The sequence below is a fragment of the Kwoniella shivajii genome, chromosome 6 (genome assembly GCF_035658355.1).
Source record: "Kwoniella shivajii chromosome 6, complete sequence".
Lineage (NCBI taxonomy): Eukaryota > Fungi > Basidiomycota > Tremellomycetes > Tremellales > Cryptococcaceae > Kwoniella > Kwoniella shivajii.
The window spans coordinates 1,220,092-1,235,446 of NC_085913.1; the positions used below are offsets into that span (position 1 = coordinate 1,220,092).

At 42.3% G+C, this 15,355-nt stretch overlaps 5 protein-coding genes across 5 annotated transcripts; 4 read left to right on the forward strand and 1 right to left on the reverse strand.

The window, feature by feature from the left end:
- Window positions 1-83: 83 nt before the first annotated feature.
- Window positions 84-3,585, forward strand: IL334_004916 (uncharacterized protein; the record flags this gene model as incomplete). Its single annotated transcript, XM_062936631.1, has 8 exons — window positions 84-397; window positions 483-1,360; window positions 1,416-1,538; window positions 1,609-1,874; window positions 1,948-2,227; window positions 2,302-2,450; window positions 2,511-2,655; window positions 2,717-3,585. The coding sequence occupies 8 exons, from the start codon at window positions 84-86 to the stop codon at window positions 3,583-3,585; spliced, it is 3,024 nt and encodes a 1,007-aa protein (XP_062792682.1).
- A 944-nt stretch (window positions 3,586-4,529) lies between these two features.
- On the forward strand, window positions 4,530-5,678 carry IL334_004917 (uncharacterized protein; the record flags this gene model as incomplete). Its single annotated transcript, XM_062936632.1, has 1 exon — window positions 4,530-5,678. The coding sequence occupies one exon, from the start codon at window positions 4,530-4,532 to the stop codon at window positions 5,676-5,678; it is 1,149 nt and encodes a 382-aa protein (XP_062792683.1).
- A 300-nt stretch (window positions 5,679-5,978) lies between these two features.
- On the reverse strand, window positions 5,979-9,374 carry IL334_004918 (uncharacterized protein; the record flags this gene model as incomplete). The annotated part of the gene is made up of 5 exons (XM_062936633.1): window positions 5,979-7,593; window positions 7,670-7,838; window positions 8,681-8,861; window positions 8,936-9,298; window positions 9,360-9,374. 5 exons carry the CDS (start codon window positions 9,372-9,374, stop codon window positions 5,979-5,981), a joined length of 2,343 nt encoding a protein of 780 aa, XP_062792684.1.
- Window positions 9,375-9,956: 582 nt separating this feature from the next.
- On the forward strand, window positions 9,957-11,178 carry IL334_004919 (uncharacterized protein; the record flags this gene model as incomplete). Its single annotated transcript, XM_062936634.1, has 10 exons — window positions 9,957-10,018; window positions 10,109-10,139; window positions 10,204-10,224; window positions 10,310-10,326; window positions 10,387-10,445; window positions 10,515-10,569; window positions 10,633-10,664; window positions 10,728-10,943; window positions 11,005-11,075; window positions 11,146-11,178. 10 exons carry the CDS (start codon window positions 9,957-9,959, stop codon window positions 11,176-11,178), a joined length of 597 nt encoding a protein of 198 aa, XP_062792685.1.
- A 1,326-nt stretch (window positions 11,179-12,504) lies between these two features.
- Window positions 12,505-15,283, forward strand: IL334_004920 (uncharacterized protein; the record flags this gene model as incomplete). The annotated part of the gene is made up of 8 exons (XM_062936635.1): window positions 12,505-13,609; window positions 13,669-13,711; window positions 13,785-13,868; window positions 13,945-14,326; window positions 14,388-14,463; window positions 14,569-14,691; window positions 14,828-14,989; window positions 15,066-15,283. 8 exons carry the CDS (start codon window positions 12,505-12,507, stop codon window positions 15,281-15,283), a joined length of 2,193 nt encoding a protein of 730 aa, XP_062792686.1.
- Between the last annotated feature and the right edge of the window lie 72 nt (window positions 15,284-15,355).

Genomic DNA, 15,355 nt, shown 5'->3' on the forward strand with positions numbered 1-15,355 from the left:
AAGAAGAATCCCTTATCAATAAACATCCTTGTCAAAATCAAGACGTATTCACCCAGTAGTCATCCACCTGCACATCCTGCAAGATGAAAATACCATCCGACCGTCGATCCTCCGATGCATCTTACGCTCCATACAGCGTTACGTCCCCGAGATCATTTCAACAGCCTGCTCTACCGAATCGAACTACTGGAAACAAAAAGTCTAATGTACCTCAATTGGAAGTGAAAACGGAAGAGCAACCTCAATACAAGGTGGCAAGAGCCATTTCATCTTGTACAAGATGTAGATCAAGAAAACAGAAATGTGATGGAAAATTACCAGCTTGTAGTGCTTGTGAAAGAGCAAAAGTTGAATGTATAGGGTTTGACGCTATCAGTAAAACTAATATATCTAGAAAGTAAGTGGAATTCTCATTTTGACTTTCTATGACAATGGATGAAAAGAGGGAGATCTGCTAATCGATACCGTCCTGGTACTTCTAGTTATCTCCATTCACTGGAACAGGAGGTCGCTTCACTTCGAGCTCAAGTGGCTGCACTCCAATCTTCTGACACTATCGGACAAACCAAAAAACAAATTGCTACAAACGCTTCTCAGGCCGTTTCCTCATTCCGATCAGATTTCCCTTTAGATCCAGCATTGATGAACGAGGATGGGAACTCGTCAACTCTACAAAGTCCACTAGAATCACCCAATATAAGCAATCAAAGTTTTCAACAGTATGGACAAGGACATGGCCATTCAGGACATCATAGACGACATTCAGATTATCCATATCCCAGTACACCACTAACTTCCGATCCGCCCAGATCGCCATTCTTCAATACTCGTCCTCATCCAACCGGACAAGCTGCTGGTATCCAATCTACAAGTTTAACTAGAATGGTTCATGATGCAGCCTATCGAACGGGCCATGCTGTCAATTCAGCTTCATCCCTGAATCCTGCAGGATCAGCTACCGGTAGCGATAAAGGTTCAAGCATTCATGGCACAGATTCACCTGTAACACAAAACACAGAAGTTGGGAATTATAGTTCTCCTGAAAATGTCTTAACTCCAAAATCAGGAATAGCCATTCCTGGTCCACCAAGAAGACCACCTTCAGCTTCCCCTCTAGCCACTCCTGCAAATCTTCTATCATCAAGTGGTGGTAGTAATAGTAAAAGTAAAAGAAGACCTTTTGCTATACCTCCTCTACCTCCTCAACCCGCCGTGGAAAGATTAGTTGCTGCGTATGTCGATTTTGTTGGAGTAACAGGACCGATCATACACATCCCTTCATTAGGTAAACAGTTGATGAAGATCCGAGATGGAGTAGACGTAGAGGAAGGTGATGTTTTCGTTGTTATGATGGTTCTTGGTGAGTCAATTGGTTGATTGAATGTCGACTTACATAGCTGATACACCTGATGTAGCCTTGAGTACGATGGCTTCGTCTCGATTCGTTGACCCGCCTGACGAACTCAGAGCTTGCTCGGAAGCGTTCCATGCTGAAGCTATGAAACATCTTGATGCGGTATTCGAAGAGCAGAGCTATAGTGAGTAATAGTTCGCCTGTTATTGAAGGCTTGAAGGTGACTAGAGGCATTCACTGATAACCCGTCTCAGTCGGCCTGCAAGCTATCCTTCTGCTTGTTTGGTATTCCCTTCTCAACCCCGACAAGGGTTCGATTTGGTTCCTGGTCGGATTGGCTACTAGAACCTGTGTTGACTTGGGATACCATAACGAACACAACACCCAAGTTGATCAAATCGATTCCTTGGAACTGGACATGAGAAGAAGATTATTCTGGTGTACATATAAAATGGATAGGCTGTTATCTCAAAGTTTGGGTCGACCTCCAAGCATCCCAGATGGATTTATAAACGTACCTGTGAGTCTTGATGCCGCTTGATCGTCCAGTGAATCCTTCATCCTCTGTAGTGATGCTGATCATCCATATCTAGTTGCCCTCCCCAATGCACGATATTGACATCCACCCCAACCACTACGGTCCACTGGAAGGAGAACCTTGCTCCTATAAAGCTGTATTCTTGCACACTACCAAAATGAGACAACTGCAGTCAGAAATCTTGTTCAACACTTATGGTATTCATGGATCGACTGGAAGGATTCCAAGTGAGGAATGGAGACAGGACTGTTTCGAAAGACTGAAGACTTGGCTGGCGGAGGCTCCCGAACCAAGAGGCACTGTCTCAACAGAAGGTTATGCTATCAGTTTTCATAGTGAGTTGGCACTTCTTAGTACCTTCATGCTTTGCCGAAGTGCATGATGTTGACCGGGAGTGTAATAATGTTAGATTCCTGCTTGCTACTCTTCCGACCATCACCAGGATGTCCGCGACCCGGTCGAAGTGCCCTTTCCACGGTACTCACCTCTTCGAGCTATGTCATACGAATCTACAGGAGAATGCAGATCAACAACAGAATCAGTTGGCTTTGGATGACTGTGAGTGCTACTGCTACTTCGATAACGACAATCTGGCCTGACTTTTCTTTCTACTTTTAGAGCCACTTCTCTTTCATGGCTGGTCTTTCCTTCTTATATGCTTATTTCAATCTGTACTCTATGGGTGGAGGAAAGGATGTGCCAAGTATCGAAGATGCACTCATGGTCATCGACTCATGTTTGAATGTGCTGGATTTCCTAGCGCGTGAGTGACTTGCTTTGATCACAGGTCATGTTGCTTGATTATAATGCTGATGATTACTTAGCACGAGTTCCCTCAGCGTCGGGATGTCATGAAACTATGCAATCAGTCTCTCAAGCTATCTTCGAGCAATTGTCGAAACTCGATCCCCCACCAACCATGTCTTCCTCGGCTGATTCTCCTGGTCGAGGCATTTCACGTGGAGTACCAATTTCCTCCTCTCGTGAAGATCCATTACCGAATGAATCATTCCCCGCTCCTCTTCCTGCGATCGCTTTACCTTACGAATTAAGCCTGCTGGATAACCTGTTCCGCAACCCAATGGCATCGCATAATAAAGCATCGGAATATACCTCGAATCAAAAATGTCGAAATAAGAAGAAGAAGGCACAAGATCAACAAGTTAATGTTGATTATGGTGGAATAGGGAATTATAGACAATCCTCGGGCTCCAATTCAAATCATAATAACAACAAAGGATATCCACCAGGAGCTTTCCATACTCAATCCAATTCCAAAGCTGATGAAGTTAGAAGAGTCTATGGGGGAAATAGAACAGACTCGGATGTTGAAGGCTATACGACTGAAAGCCTTCTAGGTCCTTATACGTTAGCAATGGGTCTAGGTTCCACCCAATCAGCTGGATTCAACAATGGTAACATTGACAACACGAATCAGGCTCAGAACCATAATCAGAATCAAAATCAAAATGGAGGTAATGACCATCAACAACCAACGTTTACAAATTCCCAACAACCTTCATCGTCAACGATCTCTTCGAGCAGTAGAGAATTGCCGATGTTGAATGGATCAAATGGTGTGGAAGATCAAAACGGGTTTGACTTGTTCAGCTTCTTGATGGACGAAGAAGGTCTGGGTGGGAATGGATTTACAGCATTGGATGTTCCTGCTGATTTCTCTTTGTGGAGTTAAGGATATGATGGGATCTTGTGGGAAGTGAAGGCATCAATGGAGGAGTGGTGCGAGGCTTCGGTTTCTTTTTCGCTCTCGTGTCATCACTTGCTGTCACGCCTTATTTTGATGACGATGAAGAAGCAAACTTAAAAAGTCACTCCGGAAGTTCAAAAGAAGTTAAAAGAATACGGTTTACGGTTGTCATTCAAATCAGTATATATATCCGGTTATTTCATTCAATAGCAGTGTTTCATATTGTCATTTTGGTAATGTATGTTTTTGGTATGTTTTTGGGTTTATTTTTTGGATCCTGTAGGTATATGTCCTTAGTAGATGGGGGTTTTGTATGCAAGTAAATCGTTCAGTTGAGATTTGGAGAAATAGACTGTCCACGTTTTCCACTCTTTGATTATTTCAGAGACGCTGACTTGGATGTGTTTCATCGTATGTGGTGCATTTGCACAAAGTGACACTCCTGTTTGCCTGAGTGATTTCAATCTGAGAGCGAACGGACCACTGTGTGAGGCTATGATCAGTATGAGTAAAAGATCTGAGTTCGTACGCCTAATCACCTTGGAACTATAAACTTTCTCCAGAAAAGCTTAAAGTGCGATCTTCATAGGAATCACATTGTTTTCAATCACAATGCGTCATTTTCAATCAGAAGAATTGTTTGAGACGAGACATCACAATTTTCGTGAAGACGATCATCGACTCTGTTTTCTGACATGAAGAAGGACGCGCAGATAGATCCTTCAATCACGAAAGATGGTGCTATCTGTATGCCTGGGGACTGGTAAGAAAGGCAGTGTTGCGGTGAACTGCTAACAAGTGATCTATTGTACTTATCATACAGTCAGTCCATGTACAGTATCTGCAGTGTTAAATTGCCCATTTCACATACGCTTTCACCCTTTGTTGCGCACGACTGATCGCCGTGACCACACCACACAAGTTGTGATATGTCGACCGCCTCTAGCTCACAGATGACTTTGTACTTGGACAGTCCATCAGGTGATCTGGAAAACATCACTTTAGAACCCTTATCAGCTATTCATCCTCAGCTTCTCGATATCCTGAGAAACGTAGCTCCCGTCTTACTCCTCAGAGTATCAGAAGCCTTTTACGAGAATCTCCTGCCTGGACTGTACGGTGAATTGGTATTGAACAAAGACAACGTTCAAGCGATTTTATGTGGCTTAGAAAAGGAGGAAGGAAGGAAGCGAAAAGCCTTTGAATTGGTTAGACATCTGACTATTGAAGATATAGAAGTATTAGATTATTTATCAAATACCATAAGTGATTCAAGCTCAAGCTCAAGCTCAAGCTCAAGCTCAAAGTCAACTCCAGAATCAAGATCCAATCTGGATAATATCCAGTTGGTCGATAATGAAAGGCCGCCTAAAACCATCAATCTTGATGATGAACGAAATCCGAAATCAGGATTGATAACGAATTCACTCAATGAACAATGCATCTTTCCCAATATCGATGAATTACATCTACCTTCTTCATTCCTTAAGTCAATCAATCGAATCACTATATCAAATCATCAAAATTCCGATGCTCTTCTTAATAGTCCTCGAGCAGGAGAAATAAATAATAGATTGAATAGATATTCGTCAATTTTATTTAAGACTGTAAAACCAAAATCTGCTCATTTGGATTTAACTTTCGACATTCGTGTAGATGAATATTGGGCTTTTGATTCTACTTTTTTAACTTTATTACGAAACTACTCCCTTGATTCTGGTGGTTCTTCTGTGATATCAATTTCATCCTCAACGTCGCCTTCCCCATCGACTGAACTTCATATCACCACGATGCTTCCTTCCGATAATCCTGAAAAAGGTTATATACCACATGGAATCCAACTACCTTGTAAAGTGAAATTCACAGGACCAAACTTAAGTCCAAGGTACTTGGCTAAATTAGTAAGGGATCATTATGATATACACACTTCGAGGGAAGTCTACCCTCCAATACTGTATCAAGTTCAGGATGTGCAAGGTGTTCAAAGGGAATTAACATCAATGGTAGAGAATCGTACGAGGGTACCAATATGTTTATTATTAGATGAAAGGGATGGAGGGGTTATAGTTCAGGAATAATAGCATATCAACGATATGTGTTCAGTATGCTAGGTTTCCTCTGACTATCATGGATGCAACGGAAATCCAAGTGAATGAGCTGCGTGCTGTAAAAGATAGGTGTTATCGAAAAGGAAGACAAGTTGGGACGTTTCTGGTCTCGTGAAATGTATAAACAATAAACGAGCCCTTTAACGTAGAGCATTAACAACGCGCAATTTATGACATTGTTTCACCGGATATCGAAGATACATAGTATTGAACGTCGTTAGAAATCATTCAGCTTCTTGTTGTTTTCCTTCTCTGACTTCTTACAATGATCTAATATCCACCCATCTGACCGGCACTCATTCCATTCTCTTCCTTACCGTTTCCACCCATCATACCTCCAGCGAGAAATGCCATTAACTCCATTTGATTGGGATCTCTACCCATACTATTTTTCCATGCTTCAGCCAACTGAACCCAAGAATCAGGCGATGAAGGGTCGAAAGTTGTTATTGGGAATGAGTCGAGTGTCAGCCCTTGACCCGAAGCAAGTGCTCGACCTTGCTGCTGATGCTGCTGCTGCTGCTGCTGCTGTGGTTCTTGTTGTTGTTGTTGTTGTTGTTGTTGAGAATGATAGTTTTGCGTATGATCGTTCCTCAAATCCCCCGTTGACGGGTGATGTTGAATTGTCGGCTTGATAAAGTCAGGTCTTTGCTCGTCATCAGATTCGTCAAGTGCCATATCTTCTTCTCCGGCTTCAATCTCTTGCTTTCCGTTACTGGCTTGTATCAAATCGGAAGCAGGGACCGACCGCTCTTCCATCCATGCGGGAGGAGGTGCGCGTCCGCTCGGTCCATGCGAAGAAGGTTGTATGGTAGGACGAGGTGGAAGACCACCATTATTTGTTAGACTGCGATTTGTCGGTAATCCCATATGAGGTGGTAAAGATGGATTAGGTGGTAGATTGACATTTGAAGGTAAACCTGTACTGAAGTTGTCATTCCGATGGAATTGTTGATTTTGGTCTTGCTTTTGATTTTGATTTTGATTGTAATTTTGGGTATGATTGGTATGATTTGGCTGGAATTTATTATGATCGTTGAAATTCGAGCCTGTGAAACCTCCTCTGCCTCTATTCGGGTTAGAACTAGAGTTGGAATCATTCCTTCTTCCACCCCAACCATTATCAGTTGGTCTATCGAATCTTTGATCCCTATCTCTATCAGGTGACCTGGATCTGGGTCTACCACTTCCTCTTCCACTCATTCCACCTCTTCCTCTTATATCATTATCATGACTCCCCCTTCTATCCCAATTCGAATCTTGAGATTCCCTCCTCACGTGACTTCTCTCTCTAGGTGGTGGTCCACGCATTGGCTCAGCCCTCATCCCCTCTGGAACGGCAGTGGGTAAATTCGTGAATCCCTTTTGAGGTGATCTTCTAGGTAAACCAAAATCGTTCCTTGGTGTATGGGGGTTTTCAGCCATAGGAAAGTTCGTGTATCCGTTTTGAGGGGATCTCATGGGTAAACCAGATGGAGGCGGTGTTGTCAGGGGTAATGGTGGAGCACCAGCCTGAGCGAGAGAAGCGAATTTTGCCAAAGCTGCATTTTGAGCTGAATTCAATATGTTATTCGAAGGTCCAGCTTGACCAAAGTTATGGATAGAAGCGGGTGATTGGTTGTGAAGCTGAGCTTGAGGTTGAGGTTGAGGTTGAGGTTGATTAGATGGAGAGAAGATATTTGGCGGTAACAAAGAAGCTAAGTTTGCCAAATTTGGTATATTTATAGGTTGCTGCTGCTGCTGTGGTTGGGGTTGCGGTTGTTGGAATGATGGCTGTGATTGATTAGGCGATAGTATCTGTTGAGACATTGGTTGAGCTTTATTGACGCTAGCTAAAATAGCCGCTAAATCCAAATTAGGTATCACGGGTCCAGGTGTACTGCCACTATGATATATCAACAAAAGTGCCACTTTATCAGCTCATATAGAAACAGGCAGATTGTGGGGACCATGAGACTTACGTATTGGACGTCGGATTGCCATGTATGGGTGAATTGGTGTTTGGGGTTGAGTTTGCAGGTTGGGCGATACCAAGTAATTTGGCTAGTTCGGGTGGAAGACCACCTGGTTGAATCGTACTGGCGACTCCTGTACTCGGAGGAGCGGGAGGGTAAGGTGGAGTCGTCGAACCTGTTCATGTAGGAATGGGAAGGTGAAGAAGGGAGTGAGGGGGGGAAAGAAAAAAATGTCTCAGTGTTATGCTCTTTCGTCTGTTCCGATCGCGGATTGGCACAAAATCAATGTGGAGTGAAAAGATCAAGGATATGAAAAGTTAATGTGTAAAAATGGTAGGTAGTAACAGCTTGCCTGGTTATCTGCGTATGTATTTTAGAGGTTATGTCCTGTTCAACCTCCACCTAGGCGACGATTATACAGGAATTCCTCCACTTCCGATGTCCGTCTCATCCGAGGGACGAGACGACGCACAAGAAGGGTTGAGGTGGAGATCTGCATCGGCATCCGTATTTGGGTTCGGTTGAAGGTGAGAGGGGATGGCTAGCCTTGTGTTTTTGGCTTACATTGCGGATAGAAGGGACAGGACAATCTTTTCTACTATACACAGATAACCTAGGTTTTGCCATTCACTGTTTTATTTTTTTTCCAACCAAGTAATATAAAGGTAAAGCAAGATGATGCATGCCATTCGAAAGTGAGTGAAAAGGTTGATAGGGTATAAAAACCGAGGTAATAATTCTTTCTTTTCTCTTTCCTACATAAATCAGTAAAACGTGAAGCGATTCTTGTGATTTTATGAAGCCATCTTGATGATTGGGTTTCTCTTTCAAAGATAATCCCCATTGAAAACTTCTGAGCGATTCTCAAAAGGAAACGACATCTTGGTTCGACACCGCGCATGGCGATGCTATGCTTGATCACACAAAAGTAGAAAGAGAAGGGAAGAAGTATAGCGGGGATAGGCAAAGCATATTGCGCAGAAAGAGTGAAGAAAAAGATAAAGAAAGAGCATTTACCTTGGCCTTTAGTCACACTTCTGTCAGACTCTGATCTGCCTATATTGTCCAGTGGGACAGGTGTCGTAGACGGTCCAGCCTGAGGAGCAGCATTGACAATCTTGGATGACAATCTATCGAGACAATGTTTCGGGAAAGTAGAAGCTTTCGACCAAATATCAACTATCTTTTTCGTTTTCTCCTATTGATTCCAAAGAACATTATCAGTGATTCAATGTCCATGACAGGTACTCTGATACTCAGAATCAGGCTCACCTTTCCTTCAGTCCATACACCTCCTTTACCATCTTCCAACATTCCTTCAATCCAGCTGTCCACTACCCCCTCAAGTTTCAACAGTAAGCCAGCTTGAGTTCCCTTTCCCCTCTCTTTCCTCACCTGAGCACCTATACCTTTGTTGACCTCACTCCTCGCACCGCGGGCCATTGCATCGAAAACGTATAAACTGGATATTCTTGATTGACTCGCAGGTGGAAGAGAGGCATTGAGCTTGAAGAATGTCGTCACGATATGATGGTCTTCTGCCACCAATTCAGATGACAGGGAGGCAAGTTTTTGTACTTTCGAACCAGATAATCGAGGTGCTGTAACAGTAACCGAAAGGAGCTTGTCGAACTCCTACAAATGAATATATGCTTAGCTTTGATGCTCAAAAGATGGGCGAAATGTACCAGCTTACCTTTAGGTCTGCCATTGTGTACTACCCGTCGTTGAATGGGGAGATCACGTCACGATAATGATCCTGCCTTGCTATCTGATGAGAAGGTATGACAAGAAGAAGTGTTATGAGGAAACACTTTTGTTTTTGTTGCATACTCGTAATCATCATATGGGGTGGGGGAGAAGAGTGAGTTGGAGCGGCGTTATCCGGAGATATCTGGGATATTGTAGCAATGTGGCATTTAATGAATGAATGAATGAATGATGATGATGACGTATGATTTTATTATACAGCGTGGGATGATGATTATTTGATGTGAGTGTCTTTTCAATCTATCCAAGTTTGTCTGTTTGATCTTATCGTTCACAGTCTCAGTACATTTCAATCATCCTTATCGATCAGCGAACAGCAAAGACGACAAAGAACGACACCTATCACCCACGATGACCGTGAGTTATTTCCCTGCTCGATATCAAAGTATGCGAGAACATCCGCTGATATCAGTCCCCTTGCTCCCGCAGCTATACTATTCATGTAAGCCTAATATACCTTCACACGACCGTTCCGTGTGGCTGTCTGATGACCTGAGAATCTGTAGTATGCTTCGGCCTGCTCATGGCTGAGCTCACGCTATTCTCGACAATGGTGTGTCCTATGCCTTTCACACTCAGGAAGAAGTGAGTGAATCTGCACTTTCAACATTTATCAGTAAAGAACTACTTGTTCGAGGATATGTCGAAATGGAACTAATGACACGTATCACACAGATTGTTCCATTTCCTCAGCGAGAACCCAATCGTAAGTAGCGCGTATCCCGTAAAAACAACGCCTGGACATTGAGCTGACAAGTATGACCATATAGGTCGCGAAAGTTCAATACGGAGTACGTCATTTTAATTTGATCAATCTACGAAAAGATCTCATTCTGGGATTGAGATATACCAGCTAACAACCTTGTGCATTTGCAGCTGAAAATAACGTTTATGTGAGCTTCTATCATACCTGGATTACAGAGTCGTGCGCTGATCCTGTCTCCTTCGTGTAGATTCGTGGCGGTGCTGTTTGTAGATGCGGTTCAAAGAATGGTCAGAATTGCACAAGAAGGTTGGTTGCGTCAATTGTATCTTCTGATGCCGGTAATGTGGACGCAGCTTATTTGTGATGTTCATACAGGTGCTGCTGCTAAAGCGAAGACTGATATGGCCGATGTAAGGACCGAGACCAACTAGTGAGTGATTAGATGATAATCTCCTTTCCAGAGCTAGGAGTTAGTATTAACGTAATAATACAGCGCTGCACGAAGATTCTACGCTCAAAGAAACTGTGAGTTCCAGTCCTACTGCTGTTCTTAGACAAGCTTTGTTGATATATCCTCTCTGAATACAGTGTATCTCACCGGAGCCACTCTCTTCTTATCCCTTCTTCTTGCTCGAGTTTTCTACATTGTCCTTGACTTCATCCACGTCCAGGAGAATTTTACAGCTCTTCAAACCAAGGTTGCGAGACAAAGTGGTGCTTCAGGCGAGGCTGAGGAGTTGAGAAAGAGAATCAATGAGCTTGAGGCTGAATTGAAGGTCAACCAAGGCAAAGACAGGGATTTTGGTAAGTATGAGATAATATAAACCTCTTCGTTGCATCGCTGTGACTGACGCGGCGAGCTCAGACACTCTTAAGAAACAAGCATCCCAGCAAAATGCTGAGTACAATAGATTAGCTGATGAGCACAACAAATCTGTAAGTCATCCTTTCTCTGACACTCCTAAATTTCTATCATAGTCTACATTGCTGATCGAATATCCGATAGACCGGTGCTGTATCAAACAAAAAGGCCGATTAACCGTGAACCTATCACGATTGGCTGGAGATGATTTCGGACAGATGGAAGAGGATGACACAGGTAGATAAAGCGATAACGAAGTGTCATAATGATACACAAGAGGAAGATATGATAAGAATGATTAGAAACACGACATGAGGTAATCTGCCTTGATATCTCATCAGTTTGATGTGAAAGGCAGAATTGAATAAATGCACGAATGAATGAAACACGAATGATCAAGTTGTTGTTTACATCGCAACACCTCAGCGATCCATCAAGAAAAGCGAGTTATAAAGCCACTTGATCAGGTTGTGACCTGATAGTGACTGATAAGATGTACACGTCATCAGTCTGAATCACCTGTTCTAATGGAATCGCAGCTCTTGCTGATCACTCCAGACCTGCGTATCCTTCACCTCGGCCTGCTCTGGCTTGAAGCAGACTTATCCTGTGAGAAAGCGAACGAGTTGTAAAGCCACTTGCGGTTACAGTTGTGTTAAAATTGTAAATCTATAGGGAAATTACGTGAATGACTTTGTCTTTTTAATCTTGAGAACTTTCACGTGAGAAGAAATTGGGTTTCTCGACGGAAGAGGTAAAAACGATCTCTCCAAGGTTTCCGAATGATCGATTAAGGGTACCCTCATATCATTGAAGGGGTGAACCAAGATGGGACCAGGGAAAGTAAGGGGTTACGGGTCGGGTGACTATCTAAGGGGGTCAATTCTAAACCAAATGAGCCGGAAAAAGGTTAGACTTGAAAATGTGGTTCTTTCATGTTCCCCCTTTGACAACGAAGTTGTGTGACTGTGAGATAAATCGTTCCTCATTTGGAACTGGAACCTGAGGACAGAACCTTCAAAGATCGGCTTATGAAGATCGACCGGAACGAACCCCCTCACTTCCTTTTCCGCTTGCGCCAGAACACGAAAGCACAGAAGGAGAGAATAGAGGGGGAAAACCCCAAGAATTAACGTTATGATTAGGTGTAACCACCATTACGTTACATTTACGTTCAAAGTAGAGCATAATCACAGAAACACCCTTACTCTAACGAGGACAAGAAGTAGTCACTTCAGAATGTGAGCTAAACATTATTATTTTGGCGTATTTTGAGAAAACAAAACAATCGGATCATGATAGTGTGATTTTCTTCCTTCACCTTTATTTCCTTTGGTCCACCATCCCCACCCAGTTCACTCTTCCATTCAATACTATTTCGTGGGATCCGAATAGCGGGATAACCAATCCATCGTGATCGTTTAATCGTTCTCACGGGGTATTTTTTTTAGAGTTTTCCATTACTGGTGTCATTCAGCTAGTAAAACAAAACCATTGATAAAGATGAATGACCATCACAATCAAAGACCTTCGATGTCTCCTATCGAAGAAGATCAGTCACCTAAATCATTTCAAGCTCCAACAATGTCTAGGGATTCATCTTTCGAACCTGGCCCTAATTCCAACGACAATAATAACAATATGAACCGAGACAATGAGCCATCTTCACGAGAACAACAACAACAACAACAACAACAACAACAAATACCTACATTCAGTACCCATTCGTCATCTAATTCTGGATTTGGATCTGGATCTGGCTCTGGCTCTGGATCTGGTTCATCCACTTCCAATGATAATGCCAATCCCAATATCGTTTCTGAAGAACAACTTGATTTGGCAAGAGCTTCAGCAAGTAGATTAGGTTTACCTGGTCCACAAAGACCATCACTAGGTTCTACACCTTCAACCGAACCTTTAATCCCATCTGATTACGATCTATCTCCATCTGCTACTCCGGTAGGTAATCCATTCTCGTCTTACAATTTAGGCGTCAATACAACTTCGTCAAATTATAATAATCCTTCGCCAGGCGGTTCATTCTCCAGTGGTTCTTCACCTACTAGAGCGTCTTATTCACAGGGACCTGCACCTAAAATTAGAATAAACGACATGCCAAATTCACCACCTACCGAAGATGTTGATCAAGTTAACACGCCACCAGCTGTACCAGACTTCCCTCAAAGTCAAGGTCAAGGACATGGATTCTCATCACCTTTCTCTTCTAAACCTACTCAATCTAGAGGATCAATCAACTCGATTCCACCTTCACCTACAAATGGTGGATCCAAGAGAAACTCTACTCCTTCCATGAGAGCCGGCGTCGTTTCTGCTTCTGGTGTAGAATTGAATTCTGCCAAAAATAATATAGCTGCTAGAAGAGCTATGAGAATGAAACAAGCTCAATCAACCGATATGAAAGGAAATAAATATTCAAATTACACTCAACCTAACAGAAACGCTGCATTGAATAGAAAACCTTTCCAAAGTACAAGATTGAAAGGTGAAATTTATAAACCTTGGTTAGAACAAAAAGATCCTGCTTTAAGGTGGGCGAGATGGATTACAATCGGTAGTATCGTTATGGGTTTTGCCATTGCAGCAGTTAGTGAGTTAAATCTACTCCTGTTGTCCTTGTATGTGGCTTGTGCTGACTATATCTTTTAGTCTGCTGGGATGGTTACCGATCCGTACCATCGCTTGGCAAAGTGTGAGCGCTATTTTCAATGCGCTTTTGCGTGTACTAAACCCAAATCTTATGCTGAATTCTCGCTGCTTTTCAGTTGTTCCCTCATCAACGACGATTTCTCAAGTGGTACTATCGACCCTGCCATCTGGCAACATGAGGTGCGAATGGATGGTTACGGGTGAGTAGTGTGCAGTGTGTAGTGTGGTGTGAAGAAACGAAAATACGAAACTGATCCATTTGGTATTTGGTATTAGCTATGGGTCATTCCAATGGTCAACAGCCGATTCCAAGAATTCATACGTCAAAGATGGAACACTTTATCTAGTTCCAACATTAACATCTGATGATATTGGTGCAGACGCAATAACGAATGGATATACAGTTAATTTAACTGCAGATGGAACATGCACTTCAACAAACGTTTCAAATTGTGTTGCAGTGTCAAATTCATCTCAATTAACTATCATAAACCCAGTCAAAACAGCAAGATTGATTACTAAAAATTCACATTCGATCAAATATGGTAAAATTGAAGTCGTGGCTAAATTCCCAACGGGTGATTGGTTATGGCCTAGAATCAGTATGTTACCTGTCAATAACACTTATGGAGCTTGGCCAAGATCAGGTCAAATCAATGTGAGTATCCCCCTTTTCAAGTAAATACGACCCAAACTGACATTTTTTATATCACCTAAAGATCTTAGGTGGTAGAGGTAATAACGCTTCTTATGAAGGAAGAGGTGTAGATTTCGCTCAATCCGATCTTCACTGGGGTGAGTTATCGATTCGATTGAACGGTTCAAGTGATCCAAGATTCCATTGAATAGTTAATGTCAACACGATGTTCTTCATATTGACTTCATTTCGATTTTCAATAGGTCCTACTACTGATCTTGACAGACAGTATTTGACTTGGGGATACAGAGAACAAAGAAGAACTTATTATTCACAAAAATACCATACATTCGGATTGGAATGGAATGAGGATTTCATGTGGACTTGTGAGTTTTTCGGATCTGTTCTTGCTTTTCCTGTACACATAAAGTTGTGTATACATATCATCCCATATCATACACAATTCCACAGTCATCTGTGTGTGCCGATAGCAATACTGATATCCCCTTTTTACCTGTTCAGATATCGATTCAAGGGTCGCTCAAGTCATCTCTTACAGATTCAACAAGGAATCGTTTTGGTCAAGAGGAAAATTCCCCTCTACTTATACGAACCAATCTGAAGTGATCAAACTTATTAATCCTTGGTTATCATCTTCACAAAACGTTGCACCTTTCGATCAACGTGAGTCTTTTCTATATATACAAAAGAAAATGAAATGACAATGAAGCTGACTTTATGGGATATCGATGTAATATAGCATTTTATCTTATGATTGATTTAGCAGTTGGAAGTCAAGATGGTTGGTTCCCTGATGGAGAAGGAGGTAAACCTTGGATTGATCAATCCGGATCTGCAATGTCAGATTTCTGGGCTGCCAAAGCCAAATGGTGGGATGGCTCATGGTTATCGAATAAGAAGACTGAAGAAGACAGAGCTTTCGCTATTAAGAGTGTCAAGATGTGGGAGACATGTTAAGAAAGAGGAGACCAAGTCAGATCTTTGAAATATATTATTATATGAGCAGTATTGATTGAAATAGAAAGATTC